The sequence below is a fragment of the Salvia miltiorrhiza genome, chromosome 3 (assembly GCF_028751815.1).
Source record: "Salvia miltiorrhiza cultivar Shanhuang (shh) chromosome 3, IMPLAD_Smil_shh, whole genome shotgun sequence".
Classification (NCBI taxonomy): Eukaryota; Viridiplantae; Streptophyta; class Magnoliopsida; order Lamiales; family Lamiaceae; genus Salvia; species Salvia miltiorrhiza.
Window position 1 is genome coordinate 42,969,770 of NC_080389.1, and position 17,823 is coordinate 42,987,592.

The 17,823-nt window shown below is 38.3% G+C and overlaps 3 protein-coding genes and 1 non-coding gene across 4 annotated transcripts; 3 read left to right on the forward strand and 1 right to left on the reverse strand.

Annotated features, from left to right (window-relative positions):
- The first annotated feature begins 3,450 nt into the window (after positions 1 to 3,450).
- On the forward strand, positions 3,451 to 4,227 carry LOC131018836 (uncharacterized). The gene has a single exon (XM_057947539.1). It carries the CDS (start codon positions 3,451 to 3,453, stop codon positions 4,225 to 4,227), a length of 777 nt encoding a protein of 258 aa, XP_057803522.1.
- A 6,346-nt stretch (positions 4,228 to 10,573) lies between these two features.
- On the reverse strand, positions 10,574 to 10,646 carry TRNAA-AGC (transfer RNA alanine (anticodon AGC)). The gene has a single exon. It is a non-coding gene; the product is annotated as a tRNA-Ala (tRNA).
- Positions 10,647 to 11,453: 807 nt separating this feature from the next.
- Positions 11,454 to 14,086, forward strand: LOC131015882 (pentatricopeptide repeat-containing protein At2g33680). The gene has a single exon (XM_057944352.1). The coding sequence runs from the start codon at positions 11,622 to 11,624 to the stop codon at positions 13,761 to 13,763; it is 2,142 nt and encodes a 713-aa protein (XP_057800335.1). The 5' UTR covers positions 11,454 to 11,621; the 3' UTR covers positions 13,764 to 14,086.
- Positions 14,087 to 16,048: 1,962 nt separating this feature from the next.
- On the forward strand, positions 16,049 to 17,156 carry LOC131015883 (RING-H2 finger protein ATL51). The gene has a single exon (XM_057944354.1). The coding sequence runs from the start codon at positions 16,356 to 16,358 to the stop codon at positions 17,028 to 17,030; it is 675 nt and encodes a 224-aa protein (XP_057800337.1). The 5' UTR covers positions 16,049 to 16,355; the 3' UTR covers positions 17,031 to 17,156.
- Positions 17,157 to 17,823: the final 667 nt, after the last annotated feature.

Genomic DNA, 17,823 nt, shown 5'->3' on the forward strand with positions numbered 1-17,823 from the left:
GTAAGAAATAAGAAAGGAATGAAATCTTGATTACTTTATTGATTCCATTTATATGATTGATATACGAAAATAACACGGAGGAATGGATTAAATATATTTATATTTACAAAATTATCCTTCTACATTTGGACAACCATATCATCGGTGCAATACCAGAACACATTTCAATTTTCCCCACTTAAATTATAATGACAAGTGTCTTTGGTATATTTATTTAAAAATAGCAATCTGTTTAGCTAATACATTACTGACACACGAAAACATAATGGTCATGCATTATATTTTGTAGTCTATGTGCATTAAACTGAAACACAATAATCTAACATAGAGTTTCACAAAAAAATCAGCCTAAATTTCTTGCATTGCTTAAACTCGCGTCGCGTAAATTGAGAGGTTAATTAATAATCCCCAAGTCAATATAACAAACAAGCTAACAAATTGTCAGATACTGTAAGATTTAGACCTGTTAAATAACTACCTCGCATATGAGTTTTCATTCACAGGAATCTAACTAAACTATTGTTGATTTCAAATCAACTTCCTGGTAAGACCCCAACTAACACCATATACCATGATATTCCATAACAACAAATATGAAGAAAACAATAACGCTAAAATTTTAAGCTAAAAAAAGATAAACTCACCATGTTTGACAACATCACTAATAAAACCACACAAAATTGATCAGTTTGACGTCGACTCTCCATTCAATAACTTGAATGCTACTAACTAAAACATTCAGACATAAACAACAGGATTCGCAAAAAATAACTTACTTGTCTTCCTGAAAACTATTCAAACTCTCGATGTAAAACTATTTAAAACTTCACCATTCAATATAGCTCTAACCAGTTGCTCTTTATTTTCTTCATCCATGCTAAAAAACACATCAATCAATTCAGGATGAGTTGCAATATGGCACACCGCTTTGATAACTTCTGCAACGATGAGATTTGAGATCTTCTTTATCTCAGAATTAATCTTTTGCCTCTTTTCGGAAATTTCGGCATCAACTCCAAAAGCTTTACTGAAAATTTGACTAGCATTGGCAATTTCATTTGCAATAATTGAAGCAGCTTCTTTAATTTCTGATGTCGCCGACTTGTCAACTTTTCTTTTCTTCTTCTGATGGTGAGTTCCTTCATTTCTTGGAGAGTGCAAAGGAGAAAATGAAAATGATGCATTAAAATCTTCTGTTATATCAACAATATTATCTTTATTGGTGTTATCATCTTCTCTTTGTATGTCTTCCATCATATCCGTTGAACTCTCTGCATTACTTCCTGTTGCCCGATCTTTCCCAAAAATAATAACCAAATCATCAAAGAAAGGGAATGTTTTATTTCGCCAAGTTGAATGCGTCGGATGACTCTATTTAAAAAATCAGAACATGTGATAAGTAAAATAACAACAGTTAACTAATTTAATAAATGAACCAAAAAAAAAAAACGAACCTGTAGGTATGCATCCCATACTTCATTTTCTAGCAGTAACACATTTTTTATCTGTATCATATCCAAAACCACTTGTGTTGTTTCCATTCAACATGTCATAAACAATATTGAAATCTTTCTTTAATGTCTTGATTCTTGACTCAATATGAGGTTTTGCCTTCAAACCCGAGTTGGGTAAAGAAACTTGCAACTTTTCTTCAACAAAAGTCAAATAACCAGTTTTGAATCCATTATCAGCCTTATATGCTCCAAGATTCGCCATATCGATAAGAGCCTCAATAAGTTTAGAATCTTCAAGAAAGTTCCATTTTCTTTTGTTTTTACGTGGGCCTCTTTCATCTTGATTTTGAGCTTCCATTCTTTTCAAAATAACCATATAGCAAATAAAAAAACGTTATCAAATAAATATCTAACATGATAATCATCAGTGTTAGAATATTAAAAACTCCCAACAAACATTCATTTACAAAATATAGAAACACATTAAGTAATATATATATATATATATATATATATATATATAAACTCCAATCAAAATGCTTCACATAAATAGCTCAGATAGTATTAAATATCAATCTTCTAATTCAAACTCCACTACTTTATCTATTGTTTCTTTGCGATCTCCAGGCACGACAACAGGTTTTGATCGAGTCTCGACTGCTACCGGAAGAGGGGTCCAGCAACTGGTACCCATCATCGAAAGATGTGCTCCGTGTTGACGTGGACATAGCGTTCCGGGAAGCGGGTATGAGGCCTGGAGTGGGGTTCATTGTTCGTGATTATCAGGGCAAAATTATCTTGGCGGGATGTCAAACTATTGGATTTACCACTACTATCCTCATGGGCTAGCTTCACGCCCTCATGCTCGTCGTGGGGCACTGTCTTGAGAACGATACCGACGGTCAGATCGAAATTATTAAAAATCTTAAGAAACTGGGATGACGGGACTGTGAGAGCTATGAGGCCGCCACTATGGTGAAGACCAGACCGAGCGGCGGAAAGCAGTAGACCGACGGCCCTAGACGGCGGCGATCATGGCCGAAAAAAAAAGCCCTAAAGATCGCCAATTAGACTTTGAATCTATCACCATTCCCAGAATGTACAAAGCTCATTTTGTTGGGAGATGAATCTAGGCCTAGATTTGAAAGGCATCATCACCTCGCAAAATTTTAAAACAATAATCGCCTCTCTCATCACACCAAGTCTTCTTCGTGAAGTTTCTGGAAGATTCTTCTTCGCTAATGCATTTTTCTTAATTTGCTTTTTTTGAAGAAATTTGGTTGTGCGCTTGGATCTATAGGTGGGTAATGTATTTTTCTTAATTTGCTTTATGGAAGGAGTTTGACTGTGCGATTGGATTTATAGTTGTAATGCATTTTTTCTCAATTTGTTTTTTTAATTTGTGCGGTAATACATGAGTTATAATTAATCGTAGGAAATGAGTAAATTTTTAGTTCAACTAATGTTTTTCTGAGGATTAGAAGTTGATTTTTAGATTTGAGAAATAAAAAATAATTTTTTATTAATATTCTTGAATTCACAACAAGATCTATGAATTCACAACTTAATGTTCTTGAATTTACAACCTCATCTATGAATTCACAACTTAATGTTCTTGAATTCACAACTAAAACTAGAATTCACAACCACCTCGATGAATTCCCAATCCGAAACATTAATGTTGGTTGTGAATTCTAGGTTTAAAGCTCGAATTCACAATTAATTGTTTTGGTTGTGAATTCGAGTTTTAAAATTAGAATTCACAAAGCTTATGATCGCGTTGAATGGAGTTTTCTTGAGATGGTTTTAAATTCGGTGGGTTTTCTGGCTCGCATGAAACGGGTCATTCTGGAGTGCATATCCACGGTCTCGTTCTCGTTTGTTATGAATAGTAAAGTGTATGGATCTGTGGTCCCTTCCCGAGGTCTTTGGCAGGGTTGTCCGTTGTCCCCTTTCTTATTTCTGTTGTGTGCTCAGGGGTTGTCTGCTATTTTACATGAATATTCGTAGGAGGATGTTTACTGGAGTGCGTGTGGCTAAGCATAGTCCGATGGTGTCTCACCTATTCTTTGCGGATGATAGCCTCCTGTTTTTCAATGCCAAGGCCATTGGAGCTCAAGCTATCCGTCAAGCTCTGGACCTCTATTCTGCCGCATTTGGTCAACTTGTGAACTTTGAGAAATCTGCGGTCTCCTTTAGCCCGTGTGTGTCTCGGCAGGATATGGATAAAGTGGTTTCTATTTTGGGTGTTAAAGAAACCAATGGCCAAGCAGTGTATCTGGGTCTTCCTACGTTTGTTGTGCGGCATAAGATGATTCAATTTGATTATTTACGCGAAAGAGTTTATAAAAAGCTGAATTCATGGAAGAATCGATACTTCTCTGTCGAGGGAAAAGAGGTCCTTATTAAATCGATTATCCAAGCAACTCCCACATGTACCATGAGCTACTTCAAGATACCGAGTGCGGTTTGTCATGACATCGAGATGGCCTGTGCTAATTTTTGGCGGGGTGAGTCGGATATCGGTAAATGCCTTTATTGGGTCTCCTGGAAGGCTCTTTGCGAACAAAAATCTAAGGGCGGTATGGGATTCCGCCGGATGGAGGCTTTTAATCGAGCTTTACTTGCGAAACAAGTGTGGCGTCTTGTGAAATTCCCAAGTTCTTTGGTTGCGCGAGTCCTGAAAGGAAGTACTACAAAGATGATGATTTTTTCGCTGCTAGAGTCCTCTCTAATGCCTCCTATATCTGGCCCTCGATCTGTTGGGGGGTGAACTGATGAAAGAAGGCTTCAAATGGCGGATTGGTGATGGCAGCAAGGTCCGTACGTTCTTGGATCCTTGGATCCCAGGTCATGGGAGTGGGAAAGCGGCGGGCGGTCATCACGCGGTTCCGCCCATCATGGTGAAGGACCTTATTCTTCCTAATGGTTCTTGGGATGTTGATCGGATTCACCATGAGTTCCGGCCACATGAGGCTCGTGCTATTCTTTCCATTGAGAGAACAAACCCTCCCCGCACGATGATATTTTTTAGAAATTTGATGAGAAATGCAGGTTTTCGGTTAAATCAGGTTATCTTCTGGAGGTGGGTTTTTACTCCCCCAATGAGGCGACATCAACTGCAGATGATAAAGTTTTGTGGAACGTTATATGGCAAGCTGATATCCCTCCAAAGATCCAGGTTTTTATGTGGAGAGCAACTAAAGATCTTATTGCATCTTACTTCAATCTAGCTCGACACCATATTCCTACTCGTGGTATTTGCTCATGGTGTCACATCGATTGGGGAACGACAATGCATTGCCTTCTTCTCTGTGGCAGAGTTCAGAGCGCTTGGAAATTGACTAAGTGGTGGCCGATTATTCATAAACTTGAGAGGCTCTCTCTTGAAGATATTTGCAGGCTCGTGAATGAGAAATGTAGTAGGGAGAACTTTGATGCTTTTATGTTTGCCTTTGGTGGGTGTGGACGTGACTGTGTAACGTCAAACACGATTTGAGCTTTCGAGGGGAGCTTGAGTTAGTTGAGGGTTGTAGTGTTTTCCTGCATTCTTTCAAAGAGGCTAGATGTCGGGTGAATGCACAAATGGTTTTGTTACCGAAAGAGGGGGATAAGCGCTCGATTCCGCTAAAACCTGGGCTCCTTCGCCTCGACGTCGATGTCTCCATCCATGCCGACTCGGGTGCTACCGATGTGGGTTTTCTGGTCCGCAACCATCTTGGTGTCATTATCGCAGCTATGGCCCAGAGAATTGGAAGGACCGAAACTATCTTGATGGGCGAGTTGCATGCCCTTCTCCTTGGTGTTAGGTTCTGCATGGAGAACGACATGGTTCCCGTCACTGTTTTAACAGACTCTTTGCTTGCTGTTCATGTGGTGCATGAGAAGAATGATGGTCTTGATTCTCTTTGTGATGAGTTCTACGATGCTTTCCTTCACGCGAGGAGGTTCGCAGTTGTGGATTTTTGCCATGTCCGTAGGGAGGCTAATAGAGTCGCCCATTGTTTGGCTAACTTTGCCGCTTCTTCTACTGGTGTAACTACATAGAAGTCGGATTTTCCAATCCGGCTTTCAGATATTGCTCACCATGATTTAATATAATGCTTCCTTTGGGTAAAAAAAAAAAACCAGTTTGATGAATTCGTGATTGAATTGCTAGTATTAGTTATGAATTTGAGTTTTAAATCTCAAATTCACAACCAACTCTATTGCTAGTTGTGAACTCAAGTAGTCGTGAATTTGAGTTTTAAAGCTTGAATTCACGACTAACAATATTTCTAGTTGTGGTCCTTGTGGATTCACGCTTTAAAACGTAAATTCACGACTAACAAGAATTCACACTTTAAAACTTGAATTCTCGATTAACACTATTTTTAGTTGTGATTTCAACCTTTAAAACTCAAATTCACGACTACTTGAATTAACAACTAAAATGAATGCTGGTTCTGAATTCGACTGGGTGTGAATGCGCGGATAATTTTTAAATTTTTTATATGCAAGGGTAAAATGGTAAGTGTGGCCAATTTTTAATTTTTTTTATCTTAGTTGCCAATTTTTAAATTTACTATTCCAAAGTGGTTATTTTCAAAATCCGCTCTAAATTTAATTTATCATACAAATCAAATCCACAAAAAAATACTAATAAAGTAAATAAAAAAACAAAACAATAATTAAAAAGAATAAAATAATTAAAAGTAATTAGAAAAACATAAAAAAATTAAGAAAAAAGAGTTGGTTGGGGTCGGTCTCATGGGGGCCGTGGGCGGTTTGCAAGTGTAGAAGTGAAAGATTTTTTTATTATTATTAAAATAATTGAAGTGGTGGCCGACCATGGAATAAAAAGATTGTTGCTAGAGTTATTCTTAGGCTAAGGGTGGGAATAGGGTCGGGGTCGGGGTCGGGTTCGGGTACCCTATCCAAAAAAAATCGGGCACTTGAACCCGATTTTACATGAAAAATGCTACCCGACTTCGAACCCTATCTAAAAATCGGGTACCTTAATACCCGATTTGGGTGGCTGAAGCCGAGTCGGGTATTATTTACCCGAAATTACCCTACATTTTTTTTTATTAATAACTGGTTCTCCAATTTCGATACTTTTATGTTCTACATCATAGGCTCCTATCAATCTCCTGCTCAACTAGTCCTTCTTCCCCATTTTTCTCTCCTGAATTTTTGTTATCTAAACAATGCATTTAGAGTAGCAATTAGCAAACATCCGAATCCCACGGCAAAAAATCAAGCACATCCAAAATCAAGAACATCAATAACATGCACAATTTTATTCAAGCACCAAAAGCTCAAAACTAAGCCCACCTTCTAGGTGCGCCAGTGAGGGACGTCGGGACTGCTGGAGCGCTGCCACCGGAGCTTGAATTCGGAGGCGAGCGAAGGCCGAAATCAACGTCTTGCATCTGGCCGTCGCAATTTGCTATAGCGGGGTCAGGTTCAGGTTGAGAAGATGGCCTTCACGGGAGCCGGGAGGGCGAAGGGCCGGCGACGCCGGCTTGGGTTTAGAGAGAGTCAGATGGGGAGAACTGACAGAGGCACACGATTTCAGATGTCCTTTCAATTTCATAGTTCATGGTTTTTCGGTTTCATATTTGATTTTAGGTACTAATAGGGAATTACTATTATTAATTAGGTACTTAAAATTTATAAAAAAAAATCGGGTAATTCGAGTATACCTGAATCCCGGATCGGGTATACCCGATACCCAAACATCACACTATCGTAATACCCAACCCCAACTCGAACTCCAAAAAAATCCGGTATCGGGTTGGGTCGAGTCGGGTAGACCAGATACCCGAATCCGATATTCCCACCCCTATTCTTAAGGATACACTCTAGGTTGAACACATATTTGTATTAAATAGTAAAGTTTATGACATTTTCACGGAGAACACATTTGAATATTTTAGATAATTTGATTTTTCAAACTATTTCCAAACTTTTCAACTATGATTTTGAACATTTTTCATTGTTATGAGAATAAATGGTAATTAAAACCTTGAATTTACTATTCCCTCTATTTAGGAAGATTGTGCATTTTTTTTTCTATACGAGTTTTAAAAATAGCGAAGAAATGAGTGTATGTTATTTATAATATTGTGAATGGAGAATGAAAAGTATGCACATTCTTATGGAATAGATAAAAATGACAAAGTATACACACTTTCGTGGGATTCATACTAAAAATCAGTTTAATGTGAATTTGGGAAAAATGGGCATCGAGACATTTAAACTACCTTTTCATTCAATCGAACATCCTAAACATTCGAAAATCGTTTGTTTAAAAATTGACGTTGTCTCCAAACATTACCACACAATTTGTATAAATGATTTTCGTATGTTGTAGAATTTATTGCAAGTCTCTCCATACACTATCGCTGATTTCAATAATAAGTGTTAATATCCCTAAATAAACCTTTCAGATGTATACCATAAGAATTGGAATCAAGTCATCCTCCTTTCTCAAATGCAGTTTAAGAATCTGCAGAAATATCCAATTTTCGAAGGCACCGTTCAACCGTTGTATTCAACAACATCGTAGAATGTTGAGACAAAAGGATTAGATCTTTAACCCCCAAACTTTCCCCGCATTGTTGTTCTATAGAATAATAGCACTACAATTGTTAGACACATCGAATAAACTCAACGACTTAATAGCATAAAAAATGTATTTACAAATATTTTTTTAACCCCCAAAAATTATTTTGTCTACTATCTTGTGTGTATTGGATATAAAATTATTTTGTCAATTATATTATAATAAAATTCTACAACATCTAATTCTATTTTAAAACTTGATCTTTGAGTAGTATCCAAATTCTTGAAAGTAAATTTGTGTCTTTGATCCTAAATTAAGCGCTATTGCTTGAGCGGTTTCAGATAAATAACACCTTTATGCGATGCTCGTTGAGGAGGTTTTATTCTCTCACGACTGAGTATTCTTTTCTCTTACTTGTTTTTTTCTTGTGCGGGGATTTTATGTTAACAAGGCTCATTTTTCTCTTCATAAGTTTTTTAGTCGTGTTGCTTTGCTCTATGAAGTTTCTTATTATATATGGGTTGTACGAACTTATACTTTAAACTTTTTGGAAACAATAAAATTTATTTACACATATAAGAAGAAAAAAAAAATCTAATTTAGAACAAGTTTCTTGTCCATCTATGAGTTAGCCAACAATAGGAATTGAAAACATTGTTATTTGAATATTAACGATTTTAGAACAAGTTTATTGTCCATCTATGAGAGCATCCACAATGCTTGCACCCATAGTGGGTGCAATACCATGGGTCCCACTTCTATTGCACCCACTCCCACAATGGTATTGCACTCACTATGGGTGCAATAGATTTTATTTTATTTTTGAATTAGTTTTATTCTAGTTTCCATTTTACAATAATTAAGAAATTAAAATTTCATTGAATTAAAATTCAAATCCTACATTGTTAGAAATAAAAGAAATACAAGAAATTGAAATCCTAAATTACTTAAATTAAAACAAACATAAAATAAAAAATCCTAAAAATCTACGGGATGTTGTGTCGTTTTTTTATCTCCGCCACCTTGCACATGTGAAACGCCAATTCGTCGGGATTCATTTGAGAGGTGTCCCGGCTCATCAACATGCTATCGGCGAGGTCACGTTGAACTTGGGAGAATGTTTCCATTGCATTCACCATATTCGCCATGTACCCGAGAGCTTTTTGGTTATCCTCCGACGTCTCTTCGGCCTTTTTCTTGCCTTTGCGCTTGTCTCGCTTGGCCGCCTTTTGGCCTTGGGGCCGGGTGGAGATAGAGGCGTCACTAGAAGTCGTTGTTGGAAGACCGTCGGACCCCTTTGATCGTTTGTCCGAATGGACATCGGAGTGAACATCCCCGCCGAGACTTGAAAATTTCTTCGACTCGCGCAAAATCTTCCATGCATGCGAATACCGGAACGGAACACGGTACTCGGCTAGCCACATTGCCTCTGCTTGCTCCAGGATTTGAATATCACTCATGCCTGATTTCCATTGATCATGGCATTTTTTGTGCATGGCCTCAAACCTCTTCGTATCCTTCGACACCCGTTGAAAGTGAGATTTGATTTGCGTGACGTCGCGTGAAATAGATCCTTCGGGCCTTTTAGCGTTGTACTCGGCGCAGATGGAGCCCCAAAACTTCGCCCCTTTTTGATCGGCACCCACCACAGAGTCGTGGGTGTGCTCGCAATACAAACGGCAAATTAGCACCGTTTCTGCCGGATAATAGTTGCTACGTTTGGATGCCGCTGGCATAGAAGCAATCTCCTCCACGTCGGGCTCGGGCTCGGCAACGGCGGCAAAACGGGGGTTCAAATTGGTGCCCGCCGCTTGAAAGGCATTGGATTCTTGCGTGAACGGCGAGAATCCTTGCCTGGAAGCATTTGATTCGCCGGGGGATGGATTTTGAGGATGTTCACGCCAATAGTTGCTCCAATCGCCTTCCATTGCTATTTGTTGAAATAATTTAGAAGATGAGGGGAATGGATGAATGAGGAGAATGGGTGAATGATAGATGATGAAGAAGAGAATGAGGTTGTATATGTATATATAGAGGGAGTATAGAAATTAAAAAAAAAAAAAAAATCATCAACGGAAAAGAAAAAACGGTCGAAAACGGCTACTTTTTTAATTTTTTTTTTTTTTTTCGGCCGAAAAGGGGCGCGTGTTTTACACGCCCCCTCCATCGCACCCACTATTCACGAGTGCGAACGCACGCCTCCCTCCCATCACACCCGGGTGCGGCATTGCTGGTGGGTGCGATAGGCCGGGTTCGATCCGGCCATCGCACCCACCATTGTGGATGCTCTGAGTCAGCCAAAAATGTAACCTTATTAGTTACAGTATTACAATATCAAAATTGGGGAATTGAAAAAAAACGGAGTAAATAAAATTGGAGGCTTATTAGTTACAGTATTACAATATCAAAATTGGGGAATTGAAAAAAACAGAAAAAATGGAATAAGATTGGAGATGCGGGGTATCAAAATTGGGGAATTGAAAAAAATAGAAAAAATGGAATAAGATTGGAGGAGATGCGGGGTATCAAAATTGGGGAATTGAAAAAAATAGAAAAAATGGAATAAGATTGGAGATGCGGGGTATCGATCCCCGTACCTCTCGCATGCTAAGCGAGCGCTCTACCATCTGAGCTACATCCCCTTTTTGACTATTATTTCACAACGTATTTATATTCACAATGTTACCTTCCATATTATTGGTGCACAGCACCGAAGACTGCAGATTTTTTACAACGTTTACAATTTTTTTCAAAGTTTGAAAATTTAAAAAAAAATACACAAATTTTGGGACCAAACTTATACTGAAGTTGATGCTTAGGTAAAAATAGATATCAACGCAATATCCACTCGAATTTAAATAGAATCTTTCTAATTTTCATATATTTTTCAAAATATCATAAAATTTGAGGTTTTTTTCTTTCTTGAGGGGGAAATTTGAGGTTTTTTTTTTAAAAAAAAAATGGGTTTTGGCAAATGAAATCACGAACTATTTTGAATTTATAATTGTAACTTGACTTTTGAAGTGTGACGAATTAAATCACTACCTTTTCAATTTTTACAATTTCATCGTCTAATTTTTTTTCGATCGCCAAAGTGTTCAATTGGAGCTTACATGGATTAGTAAAGAAGATGTCATATTTGTGAGTCCTAAACGACATCGTTTCGTACAATTTCAATTATTTTATTTTTTTTGAGAAGTTTCAATTATTTTTTTTCCAAATTATAAAGGGATCGTATTCTGTATTTGTAACATAATTTCCAATATTCAACCATTTTATTGCAAATGACGCCGTAACATAAATATTGCGTGGAGAATTAATCCATGTAAACTCTAACTCAACAATACGATGATCAGAAAAAAATTAAGGGGACGAAATTGTAAAAATTAAAAAAATAGTGATTTAATTCACCACGCTTCAAAAATCACGTTAAAATTACAAATTCAAAATAATTCATGGCTTTATTTGCCAAAACCCCCTTTTTTTTAAATAATGTTTCAAAATATTGTGGTGATAAAAACTGTATTCTCATCTCCTTAATTTTTTCAATTCAGCCAATATGATACGTGTATAGTGTATGTGTGTTGAACTTGAAAACGAAAGCCTGCGGGTCCCTTATGAACCATGTTGCTGCGTTGCCGCCGCAGTCGCGCCATCTCTTCGCCGGACTCCGCGCCTTCATCGACCAGAAAAACATCTCCAACGGAAAATGCATCCACGCCCATCTCCTCAAAACTGGGATCCTCCCTGCATGCGCACCCTTCTCCATCAGCCTCCTCATCTTGTATGCCAAATGCAGCCTCTTCTCCGACGCCCGCCGCCTGTTCGACCAAATGCCGCTCAAGCATGATGCAGTTCCGTGGAACATCCTTATTAATGGCTACTCCCAATCGGGCCATGCCCGCTACTCATTTTCTGCTCTCCAACTGTTCAAAGAAATGCTCCATAGCAGTACCCTTCCCGAGTCGCATACTTTCGCCGGTGTTTTCTCCGCCTCCGCTGTCTTGGAGGACGCGGTTATGGCCCAACAGGCGCACTCTTTCGTGGTGAAGCTCTGTGATTATTGTGATGTCTTCGTGTATAGTTCTATGCTGAACGTTTACTGCAAGTTGGGGTTTCTAAGCGATGGTCGCAAAGTGTTCGATGAAATGTCTGAGCGGAATTCGATCACCTGGTCTACTTTAATTTCAGGCTACGCGTCGCAGAGGCTGGGGAGTGAGGCTTTTGAGATTTTCAGAGCGATGGTTTCTGGGGGAGAGGAAGAAGTTAATGAGTTTGTATTGACTAGTGTTCTGAGCGCTTTCACGTCGCCTCACTATGTGAATTTGGGAAACCAAATTCATTGCTTAGCAGTTAAGAACGGTTGCTCACAAATTGCTTCTGTAGGGAATGCAGTTATTACTATGCACGCCAAGTGCGGAAGCTTGAAGGATGCGGTTCGGGTGTTTGAGCTTTCCACGGGTAAGAACGAGATCACATGGTCTGCCATGATCACCGGGCACGCGCAGATGGGGGCTGGTGAGAAGGCACAGGCTATGTTCAAGGATATGCATTCATTTGCGATGAAACCGAGCAAGTACACCCTTGTAGGGGTGCTTAATGCTTGTAGTGACACTCAAGGAATTGTTGTAGGCAAGCAGGTGCATGCGTATTTGGTGAAATTGGGATTTGAGTTTCAGATGTATATAATGACGGCTTTGATTGACATGTATGCTAAATGCGGCTTCCTAGTGGACGCCCAACAGGGGTTCGACACACTGGATGAAGATGATCTTGTGCTGTGGACATCCATGATTGGAGGGTACGTACAAAATGGTGATAATGAGAGTGCTTTTGGTTTGTATTGTAGAATGCAGAGGCGAGGGATTCCTCCCAACGAGTTAACATTGGCGAGTGTGTTGAAGGCCTGCTCGAGCCTTTCAGCTCTGGAGCAAGGGAAACAGATGCACGCTCACGTGGTTAAGAATGGCTTCACTCTTGAAATTCCAATAGGAAGCGCCCTCTCGACTATGTATGCAAAGAGTGGGAGCCTTGATGATGGGCATGCCGTCTTTAGGAGAATGCCTGCTAGGGATGTGGTGTCGTGGAACGCAATGATCTCTGGATATTCTCAGAATGGTCGAGGGATTGAAGCTCTTGACCTTTTCGAAGAGATGCTGCTGGAGGGCGTCACACCTGATTATGTTACCTTTGTTAATATCCTCTCTGCCTGCAGCCACATGGGGATGGTGGATCGAGGAAGGGAGTATTTTCAGGTGATGTCACAGAAATTTTCCATGGCTCCGAGGGTGGAGCATTATGCCTGTATGGTTGATATATTAGGTCGTGCCGGGAAGCTCCAAGAAGCAAAAGAGTTTATTGAATCAGCGGGCATTGATCATGGTCTCTGTTTGTGGCGGATCTTGTTGAGTGCTAGCAGAAACCATGGTGAGTATGAGTTAGGTGCTTATGCGGGAGAGAAGTTGATGGAATTAGGGTCAAAAGAGTCGTCTGCGTATGTGTTGTTGTCGAGCATTTATTCAGCATTGGGGAAACCAGATGATGTTTCGCGAGTTAGAAAAATGATGAGCAGCAGGGGGGTGAGCAAAGACCCTGGATGCAGCTGGATTGAGCTCAAGAATCAAGTTCACGTGTTTCTAGCCGGAGAAGTGCTGCACCCGGAGATTAAGGGCATACGGGAAGAGCTATCGAGGTTTAGCAGACTGATGAAGGATCCTGAGCTTTACCAACTCAAATATGATCCGTTTTTGGGAGAATAGAAGCTAGGGAAATAAACCAAACGAATGAAGGAGGCTGAGATTCACCAACTAGAATATGATCCATTTGATCATTTCATGTTTCATAGCCAACGTTGTGGATATGAATTCAGATTATAGCAGTTGCTTTCCAGATATGATCTCAGTAGAGAAGACAGTTATCTTTCCATTTCCTTCATTTCCTATTGAAAATGGAAGCTCACCAATTCGACCGGAAAAAAGATAGGTAAAGAAACAATTTTTCAAGCCTTTGTGCTGTGTTATTGGGACAAGTTTTCTTTGGTTTCTCCAACTATATCTCAAGAACATATAACTTCTCCTCGTAATCATGCTAGCAACTTTTCTTTAAAGCCACGTTGTTTTAAGTTTAAGATTGAAACAAAATCACATCATGAATTTGACATTTCTTAAATTTAAAACAATGTCATTAAACTCCAAGTGAAATGAAAAAAATTCATAGAATTTTTACATAATATACATGTCAACTTCGAGCTTTTACGTCATAGTTCGAAACTAAAAGTGTAAGTCATACTTCCTCTGACCCAATAATAAAGACACACTTTTCTTATTGGGTTGTCTCAATAATAAAGACACTTCTAATAATAAAGACACTTCTAAAACTAGAACACCAAGTTTACGTGGTTCGGTTCAATTGAACCTACGTCCATGGCAGAGTCACCAACAAATTCACTATAAATCGAGAAGCGCTCAAGATTATCTTTTTCTCTTGAAGAAACCAATAAAACTCTCGAAACATAAAAAATAGCAGCAACAATGAAAAACAACAAAGCTCTGCTTTATACAGCTGTGAGTTAGTTAACAAACTAACTTTACTCCTAGTTTGCATCTGAGTCCCTCAAGAGTGTATAATTGCATTATATCCTCCATGCATACGTGGAATGTGTCATCACATATCAACCGTTTTAAAACTAACCCTTTCTATAACTCACATAATGAATATCAAGTATTAGAGAAGAGTTATTGAGAAAGAAATTAGAAGAAAGAATCCACTATATAAATCTATACAATTCAATATAAAAAGTAAACTACACCTACAAGCGTGGACTATTCGATGTGCCAACTGCAATGAATTCAAAATTTAAACTCAACAAATAGAAAATATTATGAAAAAATCGTTATAGAAAAAGTAAAGAAATTGGATTTAATTTGTATTTGAATGATAAATATAAAATTTACATACACTACCTACTATTTTTTATTCTATTTTTTCTTTTCGAAAAACCTACCCCTCCGCCACTGAAGTGGTAAGGTAATAAACATTTGATCATCAGGCTTGCTCTGTTCAGTAGAACCACTTTTAGTAAATCACAAGTATAGTTTATTACTATCAATTTATTATACTACTAGTTTTCTAAATCATTGGACGGTGCAACTAACTGTAGAAAACTAATTCGAAGTCATTGTTTATGAATTAGCTTGTGATGTTTTAATTTGCCTTGGATTCTCAACTAAATCGGCTACTTGAAAAAAGTATATACTGAATAATGATGGCTTAATATATACCCACCTAATTGCAGTTAATGAATTAACAGATCATGAAGAATAACCCGCCTATCAAAAGTTTCAAAATTTAAATGTTGGTGATTAATTAATTATAGGGTGTCTATAAGAATAAGAATATTTATTGAGAGTTTGTAAATTTTGTGTTATACGTAATTTCCTAAAATTATTTAAGATAAAAGTGAGAGAGAGAGAAAGGGTTGGTGGAAAGCCGCTTTTGTTATTGGTCAAGTATTGTTATTCGCTTTCACCAACTAACTTGAAATCTACTTCAAATTGGTTGAGCAGTTTTTCCAACCAACACCGTTTCTTTGCTAAACAAACAATCATTTTACATTTTTAACTAGGAATCAATCACAACAGCTAGCCTTCGCATTCATATCCGTTTAACAACTTTTTATTATGTATGGGTTCGCTCTTAAAAGGGAAAATATATTGAGCGTGTGTTAACTTCGGTGGCAAAGTAGTTAATGCTTAAGGTCAAATATTTGAGTTCAAATTAAAGCAATTTGTACAGAATCTGTCATTATAAATAAAGAAACAAAAGTAGATGAGACCTAGTTGATGACAAGTAAATACTTGTATATAAATTTATAAAGAAATAAAAGTAGATGAGACCTAGTTTAATACTTGTATATAGAGTTTGAACTATATTGAATTGTTTATTTAGCTAGTCTTTTTTTTAAATACAAGATACATACTATGAATGTAATATAAATTTAAAAGAATCTAAATATATAATTCACATAAATGATCAAGCTAATAAACTACACATCCAAATAAATTGAAAGACAATCCCACACTTACCAAAATTCTCTCAAAATTTTTATCACTCAACTTTACCACTTAGACTATACTACATCAACTTATTTACCTTAGTTTTACTTATAGAAATGTAAGATATATTATCAAAATCTGTTTCTTGAAAAAGATACACATACATCAACTTCAAGTGTCACCTTAGTTTCCTTCCCTTCTAAGCCCTCTTAATTAGGCTTCCACTTCTCTCAACCCAATCAATTCCCCACACAAATATTACACAAATCTGAGCTTCAAAAGATTAGATTTGATGAGATGGGATCCGCCGCAGGGAATCAGAACAATGAGTACAAGGATTGCTCAGTAGGAATGTGCAGCATCTACTGCCCGCAGTTCTGCTACTTCATCTTCCCCCCGCCGCTGCCGCCGCCCGACGACGACTCCGCCTCCCCTTTCTCCCCTCTCATCATCGCCGTGATCGGCGTCCTGGCCAGCGCCTTCGTCCTCGTCAGCTACTACACCATCGTCACCAGGTACTGCACCAGGGGCCAGGGCGCCGAATATTCAGGCGACGAGGCGCAGGCGGCGGCGGCAACGGGGGGCGGGCTGGAGGAGGCGGCGATCAGGGCCATAACGGTGCGCAGGTACCGGAAGGGCGAGGGGCTGATCGAAGGGGCGGAATGCGCGGTTTGTTTGAGCGAGTTTGAGGAAGAGGAGTGCCTGAGGCTGCTGCCCAAGTGCAGCCACGCCTTCCACCTCCCCTGCATCGACACCTGGCTCAAATCGCACCCGAACTGCCCCTTGTGCCGCGCCGCGGTCGTCGCCGCCGAGGTGATTGTGGCGGCGGATGAGCCCAAGAGCCCGGAAGCGAGTGCCGGAGGTGTGAGGCAGTTGAGAAGATCGGTTTCTTTGCCGCATGTTGTGGTTGAGATGGGCGAATTTGGTGAGGATTTGGAGAGGAAGAGATGTCTATCTTGGAGGGAGATATGAATTTCCAGTTTAACACTATTGTATATTGTATTCCTTCACATGCATCCATCATTTCTCACCACCTATTATTTTGTACATGCCTAATTTTATTAACACCAGACAAACTAAGGTATGTTTTGGTTCTAATTTTTTCAGTTTTGATTTTCTAGTTCTTGTCATTTTGAATGTAGATTGGGTTTTGTGGGAAATCTCATGATTTTGGTACGCATGATGACTCGATATTATAGATTTGAAAAATAATACTCCCTCGAATTATGTCAATTTTGCCATTTTTATAGTCCACCAAAATTACGGTACTTCTCTTTTCAGAACACGACCTTACATTTTTTACTTATCTTTTATCCTTATAACTAATTTTATTTATATAAAAAGAATTACTCCTAATTCAATTTCATGCAATAGTGAAACTCTTTATCTACTATATAAAAGTCACTATTCATTTTATTAAAACATGTGCCCACCAAAAATGTAATAATTTTTGTAGACGGAGTGACCAAGTGAGTAGTAATTTTTTAAGTAAGGTGCGAAACAATAACTATTGAGTATGCTTGTTTTCAGTAGAGACGGATTCATAATTTATTAGTACATTTATTTATTTTATTTAAATTTAATTAAAGTATATAATAAATAAGTAAACCTTTAAACCTTCACTTCCCAATAAATTTGGATTATTATGTAGCAATTCTTTTGGTAATAGACTTAATCTTTTATGTAGTATTTTTTTTTTTACGTATTTTATGTTTATCGTTATTTTGTGTCTTTATAATAATTGAAAAAGAAAGGATCGGTCCCT